Source organism: Sceloporus undulatus, chromosome 6, assembly GCF_019175285.1.
Source record: "Sceloporus undulatus isolate JIND9_A2432 ecotype Alabama chromosome 6, SceUnd_v1.1, whole genome shotgun sequence".
Taxonomy (NCBI): Eukaryota; Metazoa; Chordata; class Lepidosauria; order Squamata; family Phrynosomatidae; genus Sceloporus; species Sceloporus undulatus.
The window spans coordinates 78,728,464-78,747,749 of record NC_056527.1 but is presented as its reverse complement, the minus strand read 5'-3'; the positions used below and the strand labels follow the sequence as shown (position 1 = coordinate 78,747,749).

The window sequence follows — 19,286 nt, the reverse complement described above, 5'->3', positions numbered from 1 at the left end:
TTTTGAGTGAATGTGCAGCAGGAAATACTGTCTTTGTATCAGTAGGGTGCTGCTGCAGGGTGAAAAACAAAATGCACAAAACTAGGTTGTTTGATCACTCATGTTTAACATACATGCGGAATGGGTTGTTTTGTTAGTGAATGTTATGCTAATGTGTTCCATATGCATGCAAAATGAAATGAGAGTTTAATTTTCTTTGTTGAAGACATTTGTGGGAGTGGGATAAAAGCTTCCTCAAAACTGAATGTACTGTATTAAATCCTTCTGTACATGGGCTTTGTGCAGCAAAGTATTTCTCAGTCTGTTAACCATGTTTAAGATATCAAGAGTAAATCTCAGGGTGGCATGCACACCTTTTCTTTTTTCTTCTCCCTCATTTACTTTTCAGAACTGGGCATGGTTAGCATTTCATCTCCTCTGAGTTCAAAGATAATCCATGTAGCTTTAAAACTCAGTTTGAAAACATAGTTTGAAGCCAGTTTAATACTTCATTTAAATCATACTATAATCAGTATTCAGTTCTACTTAGAAGACAATGCATCGTGGAGTTCAGTGCTAACTACATATACTTTTAAAGCTAGATTCTAATTTCATGCCAGAGTTTGAAGCCAAGATTAGAAGTAAGTTTCATGTTTCTGATGCTGTAGCATGAAACTTGCTTCTAACCATGGTTATAAACTATGATTTAAAGCTACCTAGATCGTCATTCAACCTATTATAGGTGGAGCACTAACCATATCTCATGGGAAAGCTCATGAGCTGGAATGGTACTTCTGACTGGGTAACCATGGTAAGAAATTGAAAAATTACATCTGCACCAAGGGTGGAAGAAGATTATTTATCTTTGGCTATTCCAAAGAGCAGCTAATATGCATGCAGGTCAGCGACGTATTTAGCTGAATGCTGGATTTGATGTTTCAGCAGATGTTAGCACTCTCATCTCTGACCTGCAGAATTAACAAGGGATTACTTTGCAGGGTTGTAAGCTTATATTCTCTTAACACAGTTTCCAATTTGTAATAGGGATGAAGTGGTGAACTGTACTTCATATGTCTTGTTTATCACCCTTTCAGGCCAATCTGCAATGTGAGAGCAAAATCAATTAATAACTTGTAGTATTAGTGTCACTTACTCACTCAACTCAGCTCAGTCTAACTAGCAACAGGCTCTAATATCTTTGGACAATATCAGTAGTTTGTTGTACATCTCTGATAGTATTCAGTGTGAAGTATGCAGGCAGGCTGTCAGAAATTCTGTCTTTTTCTGAGTGACTGAGTAAGAGGAATCCATGACATATGTACGATTCTATGATTCTATGCGTTTATCCCGACACATGGCAGTAACTCAAGACAGGAATCTAAAAATCTTTTCATCTATAAATGTAGACTTCTTTCTCTTCTGTTCAGTTTTTATTTTCCTGCCTTGCCAATAGGTTGAGTTTCCAATTACGGTATCTCATCCTCTTTCATCCTTTCTTTTTTAACTATCTAAAATAGTTAGTGAATCCATAAAGAAAAGGTTGAAAATAGCTGATTGTTAGGTTGCTGAGAAAGATCTACATTTGACATGTGAGGTGGAAAAAAGCAGATCAGCAGTTAAACCATGAAATATAAGCAAAAATAACACAGAAACCATGGTAAGAAAAATATTTTTAACATCCAGTGAAGGTGACTCAGAGGAGTCGGTATTAAAATTTCCATCACCAAAAAGCAACCCACAAATACAGGCTTCAAAGAAATCGCCAGCGATATTGGTAAGAGACAGTGAAAAGGGGTCAGATATAGTTAGAATTGGAAAGCAGGACAAAAATAAAGGTAAGAATAAAGAGGGACATATCAGCTTTATTAAATTAAAGCACTTTAACTGGATTAGTAATGAAGTTTCTTGCATCACTTTGGGATGCTGCTTTGAAAACATAGATTCCAGGGAGAGGAGGCAGAGCTGAAGCCAGGGAAACAAGTGGGCATGGAGTTGGTTCACAGAATGCTGGTGTACAAACACTAGACTTGATTGACAAACCAAAACCAAACAGAAGTCAAAGCCTTTCACAGCCAGCATCCATAGTTTTTTGTGGGCTTTTCGGGTTATATGGCTGTATTCTGGAAGAGCTTATTCCTGACATTTCACCAGCATCTGTGGCTGGCATCTTCTCTGCAGCTATATTTGGTACAGTGTGTCTTTGCTATTTGTTCCAGGCCCCCTGTGGATAGGAAAAGAACGAGGGATCCTAAATCCCATTCTTTTCATTAGGCGCGCACTCCTGTTCACACCACCACATGCACACACACCCATTGAATAAGCCAGGGCTTGCCGTCTGTGGTGTGGGCATACTGTATCTTGAAATCCAGGGGGGAAATATTCAGGTGTAGTTGTGTTGGTTGTGCAGCAAAATACAAAAAAATCCATAACCAGCTATACATTTTGGGGGTCAATTCCCAAAAAAGGAGTAACATTTTATATCTTTTAAGCATTGTTTGCTAAATTCTGGTCCTCCAAATGTTTTAGACATCAGCTCCCAGAAACCTCAGTTTCTCGGATTTTGGGAGCCGAATTCCAAAACATCTGGATGTCCAGAGTTTTGGGATCACTCTTTTGAAGTGATACTATTAGTAGCAATCATTTTAGCAAGAAGCATTTAAATACTAGCATCATTTTCTATAAACCCCAATCTGTAGTTTGCAAGAGGTGCTAACTGATGATGCTTCCTTTCTGCCGAAATGTAGATCTACAAATATAAGGGATCAGGAGATCCAATTACTTATTTTCCCCACCAAACTGTCACATACATTAGAAAGACATTGGTATTCTGTAGACATTAATAGGTCAGTAGAAGTGAATAAGAACAGAACAAAGCTGTGAGGAGAATGGAAGCACTGTTTTTCCCAAATGATTTTGTGTTCTGTGGCTATTATGATCAGAACTCATATGGCTAACTAAGGAAATAAAAGAAATTGGGGGGGGGCAACTGTGTTATTTTATTATTATTATTTTATCCACTGACTTGTGTAACAACTGGATCCTTAATTTGTATTTTGCTTTTTTGGAAGTTTGGGAGATGCTTCAAAGCAGCAAATTATGGGACAGTACAAGTGAAATTTTTGTTTCTTTGTTGTTGTTTTTTCTCCAGGGAAGCAAAGTCCAGACAAGAGTTGGATTATTAATGCTGCTTTGTACTTGGCTAAGCAACTGTCCTATTGCTGTAACTCACTTTCTCCACAATTCAGCCAATATTCCCTTTGTATCCTTTTAAGTGCTTTTAGTCCATTTAGCCTTTCCAAATAACAGAAGAGGGTTCTTTAAGAGCACAGTTTATGTATGTGAACTAAAGAGGAGGGTCCACACTTTGTGGAACAAACACTAGTGTTGCAGTATAATTATCTTGACATTTCCTGTAATGAACACTTTAATGTAACTTTACTTAAGGAACACTTGACAGGTGCAGGCACCGATGTGTTAATAAACCCTTGGGATCCTAACTGTGTTAATAAACCCATGAGATTCTAATCGGGGATTCTCTAAGGTTGATGGAAGGACAGATGGTGTAGTTCTCCAGAGGAGGGTTCATGTAACAGTTCAATAAATGTTTCAGGTCCTAACATTTTTCAGGATATAATTACCATTGCACAAAAGGTCCCATACTATATTGATGTCTTCCCTTTAAGCATTTTTCAAGCTGTCTTAAAATACACTTACTGATTGTTTTATGTTATGTACCTAAAATTCAATGTGCATCATTTTGCTAGCTAGGCTTTTGATAGATGAGAAAAAAATATTTGAATACTGTTTTTTATTTATTTCCATTTAGTTAAGCTATTACAATTAACTTATAAAAATAATATAAATTGTTCTGTAAGAATGAGGCTCATTCTCTCCATGAAGTGCCTAAACAGCCTTAGCAAAAGATCTAGCTAACGGGACAAATAGCTGAAAACCTTGGAGAAGAGGAGCGGCTAGTTCAAGGATTATGTGCTCTTTTACTAGGGATTTCCATTTATTACAATGACAACTCACTAGAGAATTATAAGAAGTGAGTATATTGAAAAAGAATGGAATGCTACATAAATGTAACCTTAAAATATCAAGTAGTTCTAACCTGAGAGGGGCATTTTTGTTCACTCGTGTTCAGACCAGTGGAGTACCTAATATATTTGACACCCGGTGCAGATCATTTATTAACAACCACCACAATAAATGCATTTTCATTAATAATCATGTAATGAAACGATAGTTAGGTTGCTGCCACCACCACTACTTTCTGTCTCTTCAGGGCAGACCCCAAAGGAATCTGCTACCAGCAGGAGCAGTGGGTCTGCCTCCATGTTTCCGCTGTCACTGCTACTGCCCATCTCTTTGGGATGCCAACAACCCGCAAAGAGACGGGCTATCAGCAGGTATGGTGGGGCTGACCCTATGTTGCCATTGCCGTTTGCCAATACTGCCCATCAGTTTGGGGCACCAGCTATCCATGAAGAGACAGACTATCAGCAGCAACAAGTGGCGCTGACTCCATGTTTCTGCTTCCGCAGCTACTGTCCATCTCATAGCACGCCACCAACCCCCAAAGAGATGGGTCATTACCAGCGACAGCACAGCCAATTCCATGTTGTCACTGTTGCTATCACTCTTCCCTTAGGGGTGTCACTGATACCCAAAGAGATGGGTTATTAGTAGCTGTGACAGTGGGGTGAACTCCATGTTTACACCACCACTGCTACTGCTCATCTCTTCGGGATGCTGGCATCCCCCGAAGAAATTGGTAGTGGCAGTGGCAGCAGTAGGGCCAACTCTGTGTTTTTGCTGCCACTGCTGCTCCCTCCTCACTGCTTTCTCTCTCTCTCTCTGCATACATTTTCCGCCCACCCAGCAGAGATCCTAGAATCATAGAGTTGGAAGAGACCGCAGGGGCCATCCAGTCCAACCCCCTGCCATGCAGGAAATCTAAATCAAAGCATCCCTGACAGATGGCCATCCAGAGTTAGAGGAAGGGGAGTCCATGGCTGCTGTGTTTCAGTGGGCAGAGAAGGGAATGCTTGCTTCGCTTGCTGACAGTGACTGTAAGCAACCATCCACTGAGCCTCACTCAGCCCTCATGCCTTCGAGACTCAGTGGGCAGAGAAAGAGACACTTACCTCACTTGCCAACAGTGACTGTTAGTGAGCATCTCCTTTTTCAGCCCACTAAGCTGTACCTTTGACATATGGGGAGTAGTGGCGGCACATTCAGTGTGGCCTGCACCCCCCACCAGTGACACATCTGATTCACCCCTGTTTAAAATCTTATTATTATTGTTATACTTTATTTATATAGAGCTGTAGATTTACACATTTAATATAGTTAAATCTCATTTAATATAGTTTGCAAGGCAATGAATAGAAAACAGATGGACTTCCTATTACTACTAAGTCAAAGAAAAAAGCTGATATTGAAACATTTTCTGAAATTAAATGGCTGAAACCTTAAAAAAGAGTTATCAAATTATCCATTGGAACGGTGGGCTATAGTTTCTCTTAGAAAGATGTTGAGTTTCAGAACTGAAGTGGAAAACCCCAGATAGCCAATTTTACTTTTTAAACTGAAATTCATTTTCTCCTCTCTTCATTATTTCCAAATGCCTGGAAGGTGCTTGTGCTGTGATTATTTTCTAACTTACCTTGATCCATTGCATTCTCTACATGCTTCTGAATCTGTCCATTTCATTCTCTACATGTTGCTGAATCTGTGTCACTGCAAAATTCAAAATACACATTGCTGATACCTTTATCAGAGCAATTAAAAGGATTTTTTAAAAAAAGCATTGCATTAACTGGCTTCATCGGGCAAAGATGGTAGGAAAAAAATAATGTTTTCAGTACAGATTCTGAAGATATTTTCCCTGACCATTCTCTGTGTTACCTTAGCTATTAAATGCCATTTACATTTTTTCTTTCATTCTCTCCACCGTTAATTCTTTGAGTCTTTGTCAGATGGTTTTCTTTCTATCTATCAAATTAGACTTATTGGTTAAATGAGTGGAGGGGGGTGGAGTGGGTCTATAGGCGACATGCTGTTTTCTGTGGCTTAAGTAATCATATTTGTTTCCTTAGGGAGAAATTAAAGCAACTGATAGAAAAGAGGATTGGCAAAGAAAACTTCATTGAGAAACTGGGATTCATTAGCAAACATGAATTCTATTCTCGTGCAGCTCAGAAACCTCAGCCAAGCTTTTCTAGCCCAGACCATATGATGTTTGATCATGAATTTACTAAACTGGTGAAAGAGTTGGAAGGTAAGATGTATATCCTATTTATAGGCATATTTTCTGTGAATAATAGAATTACTCATTTAGGAGAAAGATAGGATAAATGGCATGAAAGTCAATTTTTCAGATGTACCTTACAGAGTTTTTTTGAGTGTAGAAAGCAAAGGAAAAATGTGGTTATTGAGTGGAAGTTTATTCCAGTGATACAGATTTAAGAGAGATTGCCAAGAAAGAAAGCTATAGCAGCATGCCTTAAAAATTGAAATGCTGCGATGTTCTTTCCTGAAATATCATGGCCAACAAATAATTGATAATTATTTTATTCAACATAATAACAAATATATTGAATGTGATCAGAAATATTATTACTGGAAGCATTGGGCTTATGGATATTTGCTTACATAATGTGTACTGAAGTAGTCAAATTTAGCTACCTAGGGAAGAAGCATTGTTTTTCCTTACTAAAAAACACAATTTCTTGTTTCTTGGGTGGCAGTCATCTAAATAAAATTCATGACACAACTGTCTGATATTTCTGAATGATACTACAATGATACACAGTTTGACTTATGCAGCGTAATAAAATGAGCAATTCTTTTACAGGAGTTATAACAAAGGCAGTTTATAAGTCTAGTGAAGAAGATAAAAAAGAAGAGGAAGTAAAGAAAACTTTAGAACAACATGACAACATAGTGACACACTATAAAAATGTTATAAGAGTACAGGTAAATAATGTATCCTTTAATAATTTAGTTGGCATTTTAATTTTTTTTAAGTAGTTGCTATCTCAGGGCCAAAACTAGACATTATGTTAATCACACTATAATTAGAACATGCCACTTCTCTAAACAGTAAGCAGACTTGGTGAGGGAGTGATTTGGATTAACTGTGGCATATAAAGAGGTTTAACCCTTTCCCAACCCAGAAATGTTTTCCTCATTTGGAGGGACTGTGACTCAGAGAGCCAGCATCAATAAGTGCTGTGAGCAATCAAGCTGACTCTTTGGACAACCACATGTCTTCAGTCACATCATGAAATGCATTGCATTTCTAATGCATTGCAGACCAAAAATGCACCATTTCAGAAATCATCCAAGAGCCACACTTTCTACCAAGACTTGCAAATAAGTAACCACTGAGATCTATTGCAGTACTATGGTGACAGAGAGTCTTTTATGCATTTCCCATTCACCTCCTTCCATTGGTTTCTCAAGTCCTCTGGACGATTTGGAACAGTTAGACTCCACTAACTGTGTCACCTGGGGTTTCAAAACTAGCTGAACTATCTGTCCAGGAGTACTGGAAACTCCCCACTATGTGGGATCTTCTATCTAATTGTGCAGTATTAAACCCCCAGCCTTTCTTGTTTCATTTAGCTGCCTGACAATTTGAGTGGCAATGGGTTATTCAGTGATGTATTTAATATCCAGTTGTCATCATGCAGAGCAGGGCTGGAGAATAAGTGGCTCTCCAGATGTTGGAGTTACCACCACAACCCCAGCTAACAAGGTCAGTGGTGAGGAACATTACAGCAGCATCTGGAGGCACACAGATTCCCCATACCTGCTAACAAGGTACACTGCAATGAAGATATTCATTTCTTGATACAGACATCCCCTATGAATCACTTGGGATTTGCTTTCTCAGAATAGTTATCTTAACGGCAGCATTTTAAGTGACAGTCACATAAGACTAGAGAACACTGAGGGCAGGTTTGAGGCCATTTTTAGACACATTAACCAGTAGAGGAAGTTGAAGAGAGTTGCCACCTTTAAAATATATAGTAAATTAACTGAAAACCAATTTGTGCATGCTTTGTTCTCTTTTGTGACACTTAGTAAAGCTTGGGCAAAAATCAAATAGCACAGATTAGTGGATCTGGGATGCAGTGTATTGTGTAAATAGCATGGCATAGTATGCACAAAATAGTTCTGCACTGCATTAAACTTTAGAACTCTGTTACATACTGCAGATAATCTGGCAGTGTTGTACTGTAGGTACTGTTTCCACATCCTTATTTTCTATGGTGTAGTATCAGTTGTAAGAAAAATAAAGATGATAGTAGAATGTAATGTATAGTTCCATATTAAGGAATTAATATAAGTTTGCTTTAAGTTAATTTTCTTTTTAATTTGTATTTTGAAGGACCAGGAGCTTGAAGAACTGAAGAAGCAAGTAGACTCTTTGAAAGTGCAAAATGAACAATTGCAGACGACAGTCACTCAACAAGTATCACAGATTCAGCAACACAAGGACCAATATAATCTCCTTAAAGTACAGCTAGGTGCAACTGCTAGTAGTTTTTTGTATAATGTTTGCTATTGAATTCACTGTGATGCAGATCTGGAGACCATGGCCCCATTCACACTAGCATTTTTGTGACGAGTAAATCCAGGAAGATTCAAAGATGCAATACCAGATCAAAGTTCCCACTATGTTTACCCTGATGAAATCTCTCTGTAGCAATTTACCCCTGATGAAGTTTACATTATCATTTGTATCAATTTAAAATGGAGCCACCATTTCACTTGTTCCCGTTTTATATATATATATATATTGTCAATGAAATGATGCACATCTACGTCACACTGTTTGATCAGCCCCCCATCTGCCGCAGAGGATGGCAATGGCAAGCTCCTCCGAACAACCCTTAGCAAGAAACCCTGGGATAGGTTATCCTTGGGGAGAATCACATTCTCTCAGTCATATAATAATATAATCTCTCAGCAATATAATATGTGTGCAATAGATTTAGTTTGCACCAACTTAGGAGCAGAGTCGTGATATTTCTTGGGAGAGAGGAAAAAATGACCCCTAACCCACAACCCCACTGATAGGGATTTTTTTTAATGTCAAGCAAATCATGCACACTTTTGTCATTCTGATGACGTGAGTCTTTAAAGGTGCCATCTTCTGTGGCCATGTAATAGAAGCCCCTCCCTGTTGGTGAGCTCTGGGCTGGGAATCAGACATCAGTGCAGATAAGGGGAATGATGGGCAGAAAAGTAAAAAGACCTCTTTCCAAAGTGTGGGAAGTTTGAATCCATTGCATTTCTGGAGCTGCTTTTTTCACTCCCACAACCAAGTGCCAAAAGGGAAAAACAATGGCACTTGGCTGGCAGGGAGAGAGCAAAGGGGTGGGTATGATCTGCCTCCTGTACATTAATCCCTCCTTCTTGGATGCCCCGAATAGGATTGGGAGCAAGTTACCATTGGTGGCACCCTGATATAACCTGGTGTTCTGGAAAAGTAACGGGGAGAAACTCAGTCTTAGAAAAACTGGGTTAAGGGGGATTTGCGTTGGCACCCTTTGAATTCGGCTCAGGAAGAAACGGTGCACGTGTGAATGAGCCCCTTTTAAACTGGTTTGCAAACCAGTTTATAACGTAGTGTGAATGGCCCCCATGATATTTCAAGTTCAGTGCAAATTGTTTGTACTGCTCTGGAACTATGTGAATAGTCACAGACTGTTGACACACTATTAATCTATCTGCTACTTTATATGCCTCAGGAGTCATTCTTACATGTTTTATTGTAATTGACCAGTGGAAATTCTGATGTTACCAGAGATTCAGGATTATATCCTTAAGGAATATTGGTATAGGGGAACAAAGAATAAGAAAGAAGGTTTCAGTTGGTGGAAATAGACCAGTTACTTAAAAGCAGTAGACAAAAAGCCAGGAGAGTAAAGGTTGAGATTGTACAAATAAAAGGAAGGTAATCTTCGATTCAGTAGAAACCTGTTAAGTGACAGAATAAAAGCCTGTTAAGTGACCAGGCTTTAGATTCAGGAGTGAATGGACAGGCATTATGCAGATTAGTGGGTGTGGTAGGTAATAGGACCCCTGCCTTTGTTTTTGGAATATGAAAACATTCACCATCTTCCCTCAGAACTAACTAATGTGATATTCACAAAAAATTGTGAATATAAAATGATATCAAGACCTGTCTAGATTTTTCTTCCAAAAATTGCATATTTCTCTGGAAGAAATGGTTGCTTTTTAAGCGTTATTGTAGTTACCTTTAAACCAACAATGGGATGACATCAGTTTTGTTTGATTTGCTATTTTTTGGAAGTGAGATATAAATAAATAGCAACTAATGCATATCATCTGATACACTGTATGTACTCTTGCTTAAAAACCAAAGTGCCATACAGCAAGTATAGTATTTTTATAAGAATTTCAGCAGTCATCAGGCATTAGGTGACACACTAGAAACCTATCTCCCACCCCTCCCCAAGCTGTAGTAAGGCATTATTGGTATGCAATTGTCAGGTAATATTCCAGGGAAAAGATAAATTTGAAATGTGTTTTGGATAAGACTTATTCCTGACAATTTAGTTCTGAATACTACAAGTAAGCCATTTCCAAATCTAACTAACAGGAAAAGAAAATCAGCATCATACGTCCCACAGTGATGTGGCTCAAATGAATGGTGTCCAGCCAGAAGAAATCAGCAAATTGCACGAGCAGATCGAAGAATGGAAACACAAGCTTGAACTATTACAGGAACAGCTGAAAGAAAAGGATTCTTTGATTGAAACCTTGGTGAGTAATCCAACCCTTAGAGTGTGTCAGCTGTTAATATTTCATCTGAAACCCTGAGAATGTTCTTTATGTGTATATCGTACATAATATCACATCCATATATACTGTTTCAGTAACAGTTTTAACACAAAAACAATAGTTGTGTTGGACCCTGTGGTCTTAATGAATGCCCCCTCCCAGAAACCAAGCAAAATGCTACATTTATATTAATTCTTTTAAAAATATATTTTAAATTTTTTTAAAGATGGGATAATGAAGCATCATATGAACAGGCACAATTGGCACACAAATTTTAAATGTGCAAAAGCACTCTTGGCTACTGCAGAAACTTGGGCCTCCAAGTTCAAAGCTGAGTCCAGGGGTACCCTCAAGCTGTGACCCTGCATCTCCAGGGGAAGTGTAACCCCATCCTGCACAGGCTGATCTGCCTTCCAGTTGAACAAAAGCACATCTATCTTTTTTAAATCAAGTTTCAGTTTGTTTGCCCTCATCCAGTCCAATACTAATGATAGACGGGGCATCACTATGGGAGGTGTGAACCGCACCACCCACAAACATCTGCCTTTTGGCAGAAATGGGCTATGGCATTCACTTGTGTCCCTTGAAAATGCTGAAGAGATGGTGTGAATGGGGCAAGGCTAAGTGGGAATAGAAAGGAGAGGCCCTATGGTTTTTAAAAAATAATTCAAATTTATTTTTTAAAACTTATAAATTATTTATTTTATTTTTTTAAAAAACATAACCTCTTACTACTTTTTCATTTTAACCACATGAAACAAATACATCTGAGGAAGCAGACTTCAGTCTGCCAACTTCTTTCTTCCAGTTAGTCTTAAAAGTGCTACAAGATCTCTCTATGTACACATGAAGCTATGTACATGTAAATACACCGAGGCTATGCATACGATGTTGTAATTTTGAAGTATAATTTTAATTGTGCTAGTTATTTATGTCACAACTATTATCCTAATATCCAATGATATACGGTAATTATGATTTATGATTAACATGAGTACAAAAAACCATTCCTAAGGCTATACGGTATGAGATGGGATGAGATCAAAGGTATGGGGGGTGATACCTCAGTGGGTGAAACCAACCCTAGTGACACCACTGATGATAGACACTGGTTTAGAACCAGGACAGCCTTCTTGGATTGGGTAGAAAGGAGTAGTAGAGTCAGCATATTGATGGCAGTGCACCCCAAAACTCAGGATGATCTCTCCCAGGTGTCTCATGTATATTTTAAATAGCATGGGGAACAAAACAGAACCCTGAAGGACCTACATACCAATGGCCTCAGCACCACCTTCTGGATAATAAGGAAACAGAGTCACTGTAAAATAATGCCTCCAAGTCTCATCCCAACAAGTTGGCCCAGAAGGTTACCATGGTCAAGGTTATTGAAAGCAGCTGAGAGGTTCAGCAGAACCAATAGAGAGACACACACGCAGTCTAGGTCCCTGTGTAGGTCATCTACCAAAGCCATCAGACCTGTCTCTGTGTCATAGCCAGGTCTCAAACAAGATTGAAAAATATCTTGATAAGCTATTTCATCCAGAAACTTCTGGAGCTGGGAGGGCACCACATGATCAGATACCTGGGCCAAAAAGGATAGTTTGGACACTGGCTGATAATTACCCATTATAGAGGGATTTCAACAAAGGCCTCACAACTGCCTCCATTAGACAAGTTGGAGCGCTTGCCTTGTTGTAGGAAGAAATTGACTAATCCCTTAACCCACTGAGACAGTCTCCCTCTGGCCTATTTGATAAGCCAGGAAGAATAAGGTTTTAACACACATGTCGTGGCTCTCACCTCTCCTATCAAGACACTTGGAAATCTATATGGGAAACAAAAAGGATATAAAATTGCAGTTGCTTCTTAAACAATGAAACCTGAGGTTCTCAGGATAAAAGTGTTTTGTTAAAAATGTTTATGATCTTTAAGAACTGTGTTTTATTAATATCTGATATTTGCAGAAGCTTTCACCAACAGCAGGAGGAACAACAGAACAGTCTTCCCAAACCAATAAACCAAGTAGTGGTTCTGAGGCTGACAATGAATTATATAAGGTAGGATATTCCTGTTGTTTGTCTACAATACTTGCTCAGGATGTGTCTATGGAGAGGATCCATGTTCTCATCAACTGACAAGTTATTCTGAGTTGGATTACACATTTGAAAGACATGAGCTGTATTGCTATGTATTTTATATGTATTATCCTACTAGAGAGGCCCCTTCCCCGCCACCACTCCCTTTGTATCATGTCTTTTTAGATTGTAAGCCTGAGGGCAGGGAACTGTCCAATTAAAAAGATTGTATGTACAGCGCTGTGTAAATTTACAGTGCTTTTTAATTAAAGGTTAATAATAATAATAATAATAATAATAATAATGAGCTCTTAAACGTTTTCCCTGAATTTGTCCCTTCTGATAGACGTTGCTGATAGAAAATTCAGTAGTCTTGGCTACTCTGATGCACATACTTTATTCAGATCTCCTGCCTTGTTATTTCAGGCATTTAATAGTACATTTCACTTGGTTCTCACTAGGGGATTCTACCCAAATAGGATGGGTAGAAGGGCATAACAGTCTATCAGAGATGTTCTTAGCAGATTTTTATAATCGGATTCCAGCAAGATTGCTTATGCCTCCATCCATAAGAAATGGAACTCATGCCTGAACGCTGGAAATAGAAGGAACAATGGGAACTCATGGGAAAGCAGCCACTGCTATTCCTGCTTCCACATTTTGAACCAGCTAAAGATTCTAAAACTCAAAAGTGGTGCACATTACAGAAATCCAAGCTATATACTGTATACTGTAATTAAGGCATGTGTTACTGTGACTAGAGCTGTAGGCACAATTGGTATTCTTGCCTAAGGCAGGCAAAAGCACTATTTGCTATACCAGTTATTTGGGCATCCAGATGCAAAGCCCTATATAGTAGTGCCACAACTTTAGGCCTGATTTTTCAAGGTTGGGGGGGGGGGGAGTGCTGCTACATTCAAAGCAAGCTAAGTATGTATACCTAACGAGAAGCCTTGTTTGGAATCCTCAATTTATTGGTTCTCATGTAGCCCATTACCATTTTTTAGGCATCAGTAGGTTGCCTGATACTTGATGAAAATGAGCTGTACATCATCTGTGTATTAATGACAACACACTCCAGATCCCTGGGTAGTCTCCCCAGGGATTTAAATCATGCTTTAAATATGGTTTAACTAAGTGGTTTAAACATGGCTAACAATACCGATTACTTGACAGGAAAAAATATTTTCCCCCCACAGGAAGTTGAAACTTTGAGGTCCCAGATCCAATCACAGTCTACAGACATTAGTAAACTTCAAACTGAAAATCAAGAACTACTTCAGAAACTGGTAATGTTATAAACTTTTCATTGTACCTTTTGGTCTGAGTAATCTAGTGTGTCACCTAGCATTTCAACATCCTCCATAAGCAGCCATGGACTACTGTACTTGTTTACCGGTGTAGCTACTGGGCTGCATCCATACATATTGCCTTAGATTTCATAAAAAACAGTCACAGATATTAGTCTGGAAAAATGTACTGCCCACTACCAGCCTTATTTAATGTTCTTTGTTTTTCAGAGCCTAACTCCAGTTCCTGTATCAGGAGACAATGGCACTGTTATGGTCTCAAAGACAGCTGACATGGAAGGGAGCGTCTCAACACTCTTGCGGGAAACTAAAGAATTAAAGGTTGCTTCCTAATAAAATATGCTGCATCTTTTATACTTTCTGTTAAGTTTTGCTTAGTTAATGGCCTCATTCTTGCCAGGTTCTCAATTATATACATGTAATATATTATATAATATTGTATATAATAGTATTATAACAATTTTTCTATTATATAAATTTTATTATTCAGTAGTATTAGAAATATATCTTTGCTACTGGAAAAAGGTAATGGCTGGTTCACCCTGGTTCTAAAGTAGAGTCTAAAGTGTGCTACGTCTGTTTTTATTAGCTGAGTTGACAACTTGCTTCCCAATTGTTGTAAACATTTCCTCTTGCAGCTTATGGTCTGATCTTGCTAAAGCAAAGCGTTCCTCATTAAGTCAGGCATAGGGGGACTAATTAGTCAAAAGCTAAGTAAGGTTTTAAATATACAGTATATATGTAGCCTTACAAAGTCCTAAAACTAAATCCTCTTGTGTAAATCTTTGAGATGTGCAAAGACACTGGCATATTCTGAACAGGGAAATGGAAATGTTTACTGATATATGCCAGTGATTCCCATCTTTCCAACTTTCTGCCCCCTTCAGACAGGGATTTGAAGAGCTGTTGAACATGCACTAAAAGTATTTATTACGCTTTGCAAAAGAAATGTCTTATGACATTTTGAAACTAGATAGCCAAGACCTGCCAATAATAAGGCAGTGTTACATTTTGAATGGCTGGATTGTGTAGTTTATGCTGTTGACACTAAAACACTATATACTTTCACAATTCATCTTACTACATTGTAAAACCATCTCAAGATAGCACTGTTGATTGATAAAACGCAGATATCCTTCAAACCAGTTTTCTCTTAGATGAGCCTCTTTATCATACAAACTGATTGGACATTTTGGGAAGGACTACTGGGGTTCTTATTACAGAAGGTGACATTCCAGTTAACTTTCATAATAGAAGAATGTTGAATTGTTGCTAAAGTTTTAGGACATTTAAAACATGTAACAGTGAAGTTTTGCTTCTAGATTTACATATATTTCATGGATGGTGTTGCATTTTTATTTTCTACTGTCAGAATGAACTTGCAGCTCTCAATCAAGAAAAAGCCTCACTGAAACAGCAGCTGGACTCATCCAATAGTACTGTAGCCATTTTGCAAAATGAGAAAAGTAAATTGCAACTAGAAGTGGCGGAATCCAAAAAAGAGCAGGATGACCTTCTGGTGCTTCTGGCTGATCAAGATCAGAAAATAATTGCATTAAAGAATAAGCTCAAGGAACTTGGAGAACCGGTAAGATGCATATTCAGCTGAAGCAGGCGTAAGGTTTAATTTGTCTTGGAGGTGTTAATACTTGTCATCTGCTTGGAGCATTTCTTTGTTGTTATACTCTTTATTATATGGTTGAAAAACCTCAGCTTTTTGGAAATAATTGAAAGTAGATATTGTGCCTGTATCATTTGTGAACCCTGCTACTACTGCCATTATGTGGGTATTCATGGGCAGGGTATCATCTTTCCAGGGCAAACCTGGGTCATGTCAGTATTTATCTGAAACTTGGTACAAAATGAGTAAATGAAAAGAACCTAGTATTTCACCATGAGCTTTTTGGAGAGAGGTAATTAATACACCATTGAGCAAAGCAGAAGTCATAGTTTGTGCATATAACTGAAGAATATTACAGTTTGAAATTATGGCAAAATGCACTTCTAAGAGACAAAACATGAAATAAATTATTTAAATCTTAATTTAATTTTTTTAAATTCTGACTTTCATAGCATACTATTAGATTTAATATGGACAGAGTTAGTAAGTGAATTCTGATTAAACATAGGCCTGTTACAGACTGCCAAAATAAAACTGCTTCGGGTCTCTTTGGAGGTATGCTATTTAAATGATGCATGCATCCTAAGAATCTGGAAGCTGCACCAAAAGCTGCACTCCGGTGCTTAGGAATGGAGTGTGGCTTTGGCGCGACCTCCAGACTCTTAGGACCCATTCATCATTTAAATAGCATACCTCCAAAGAGACCCGAAGCAGCTTTATTTTGGCAGTCTGTAACAGGCCATAGATTGATTCAGGCTGCATCCCACTGCAGAAATAATCCAGTTTGACACCACTTTAACTGCCATGGCTCAATGCTATGGAATTCTGTGAACTGTAGTTGGTTATGCCACAAGAGCTCTTTGACAGAGAAGGCTAAATATCTTACCAAACTACAGGGTCCAGAACTCCATAGCACTGAGCCATGGTACTTAAAGTGGTGTCAAACTGGATTATTTCTGCAGTGTAGATACAGCTTTAGTTTTGTCCAATACCAAAACAAACAAACATGCTTCCTTTATATACCGCTTCATACCGCCTAAGCAGTGTCTAAGCGGTTTACAACTGTAAGCTAATTTGCCCCCAACAGTCTGGGTACTCATTTTAGGGACCTCGAAAGGATGCAAGCCTGAGTCAAGCTTGAGCCCTTTTGCTGGTCTTGAACTCACAAAACCTTGTGGTTTTGAGTGAGTGGCTGCAGTACAGGCATTTAACCACTGTGTCACCAGGGCTTTTTATCTTTCCTCCCAAGTCTACCTTTGTATACTCAGCCTCTGTATCCACATACAACATAACAGGCTTAGCTTTTTCTTTGCTTGCCATATTTGGATTTTTTTCAAGATATGCCACTTCTCCTTGCACATTATTGCAGAAATGTGACCCTTGCTGTCTTTTCCTTTGGTGAAAATGCTCTTTCATGCTTTGATTATCTCCTGATAGTCTTTTGTTGTCTTGGCTCAGCTCTTACACAGCTTCCTAGGATTCTGTCATGAGGTTCTGCCCTCCTGAAATCCTTACGCTGATGTACTGTTGACTCCTGTATCCAGTATAATCTGTCTTCCAGCAGTCCATAGTGAGGCCACTTTTATAGTGTGGGATCTACTTAGGGTGATTCGTTTTTCATACAAGCCAGCTGAGTAATGTTCACTGACTACATGGAAGACACAGACAGTGTAGAAAAAAATACAGTCCAACTGTTGTTAATAGGATTATAGCTCAAAAAAGAAATATTTAATATACTAAGTTTACATAACTATGCATATATTTTTATTTCTTTATTGGATTTATATCCTGCCTTTCTCACAAAGTGGGTTTCAAGGCATCTATAAATCAAAGCATAGTTGGAACGCATTTTTTCTTTAGATGCTGTCTGCTTACATGCCCTGTCTGAGAAGAGGCATTTCCTCTGTGTGAAAGAGAAAGAATGCATCTTCCTGTGTTAAGTCGAAGGCTTTCATGGCCGGCATCCATAGTTTTTGTGGTTTTTTTCGGGCTATGTGGCCATGTTCTAGAAGAGTTTATTCCTGACGAAAATTATGCATCTTCCTATCTGCCACTTACGAGTTTATTAGCACATTAACATAATTAGCTGTGTTAATAATCTACTGCCCAGTCAATGACTTAAATAATTAACTAAGCATTATTCTCTCCCACCCGGCCAGGTTGAAGATGAGGATGATATTGAGTCTGGTGACCAAGGTGAAGACGATGAAGAGGAGGATGGAGAAGAGGAAAAAGATTAATGTGCTTTCTTGTGTCAAATATGGGAATCTTGTCATTCAGTTGTTGAAGGCCTTGTGATGCACACCGCATGGTTAAGAAAGGAACACTAGAACTACTCCTGAGTTTCTGATGCAGTCGAGAAATGCTTTGTAGCTGAGAAAGAAATCTCCCTTTTAAGTTTAACTGCCCATCCAAAATGGAATTGTTCAGACATTTAGAAGCAGTTTTAGATGCTTTCAGAAGCATTGAAGGTAATAGTCTGATAAACTAAACGTGCTACCATTTGCATATGTGTTTGTCATTACTTAACTTTTTTTTAATTTTCAATGTGATTAAATATGCTATGAATATGGTTTAACATCTGTTGAAAGAACTCATTGCCTCCTATATTCAGCAAGGAGGGAACTCGGGTTCTTTCTTGCTACCATTTTTTCAAGGTTAGTGGTAGATGGGGTGGGCAAGTTGAGAGGATTATACCTTTTGGTTTTCTCAGTGGATTTCACTTGAGAGGAACTGTATAGTGTTGAGTGCCTTGCGCCAGAAATGGCTGCATTCTGTACCTCAGAAGCAAAAGAGAAGCTAAAACAGCGTGGAAGGATTTTCATAAAGAGCAGAATTTGGTAGCACATTAAAGCAATTTTTTTTAGCAAAAATTCCATGCGAAAGTATAAGATGCTACCAGATTGTCCCTTTAAAACAAAGCTTTGTTCTTTTATTGAAGTCACTTGCTGAATAATAATTTATTGACGTTAATGCCCAATAAATAGATTTTTAAAAAGAAAATTATACAAAGTTGCTGCATCAACTTGTTGTTTTGGTAATAAAAATAGATGCTATTAACGATTTAGTATTCATTTATTTCGATTCTGATTGGATTTAATCATGTTTCTTGAATGCTGCTTTGTTTGGAATAGTCTTCAATTTATTATTTAAAAGTCTGACTTACTGAAATGCTACCAGGCATGGCATGCGCCATCAGAAAAACTGGGCAATGGATAAAGTTGTTCACAAATTTGTGGAATTCCTACATATTGTGGTCACTGACTCGGTTCTTAACACACAGGGGAAGACTGGTTAAGGTTAAGAAAGGTTAACACTAAAATAAGTATTTGGGACAGTTTGGATAGCAAGGTTGAGAATACTACTATAGAAAGATGTATTTAAGATGCCCTCTTTTGTACTAGTTTGTCACGATACAGGTAACATAAACTGAGTTTCATCTAAATAAATTTGGAGTGCTACCTCAACATTGTA

At 38.3% G+C, this 19,286-nt stretch overlaps 1 protein-coding gene across 6 annotated transcripts in view; it reads left to right on the top strand.

Moving 5' to 3' along the window:
* Positions 1 to 18,875, top strand: part of USO1 (USO1 vesicle transport factor) — a 58,199-nt gene extending 39,324 nt beyond the window's left edge. For all 6 annotated transcript variants that reach the window (XM_042474195.1, XM_042474194.1, XM_042474197.1 and 3 more), the window contains 11 exons: positions 3,128 to 3,238; positions 3,909 to 4,027; positions 6,084 to 6,265; positions 6,842 to 6,963; positions 8,384 to 8,522; positions 10,625 to 10,788; positions 12,771 to 12,863; positions 14,081 to 14,170; positions 14,402 to 14,512; positions 15,564 to 15,779; positions 17,972 to 18,875. In XM_042474195.1, coding sequence (XP_042330129.1) covers positions 3,128 to 3,238; positions 3,909 to 4,027; positions 6,084 to 6,265; positions 6,842 to 6,963; positions 8,384 to 8,522; positions 10,625 to 10,788; positions 12,771 to 12,863; positions 14,081 to 14,170; positions 14,402 to 14,512; positions 15,564 to 15,779; positions 17,972 to 18,052 — 1,428 coding nt within the window. In that variant the 3' untranslated portion in view covers positions 18,053 to 18,875. The remainder of the gene's footprint in view (positions 1 to 3,127; positions 3,239 to 3,908; positions 4,028 to 6,083; positions 6,266 to 6,841; positions 6,964 to 8,383; positions 8,523 to 10,624; positions 10,789 to 12,770; positions 12,864 to 14,080; positions 14,171 to 14,401; positions 14,513 to 15,563; positions 15,780 to 17,971) is intronic.
* The last annotated feature ends 411 nt before the right edge of the window (positions 18,876 to 19,286 follow it).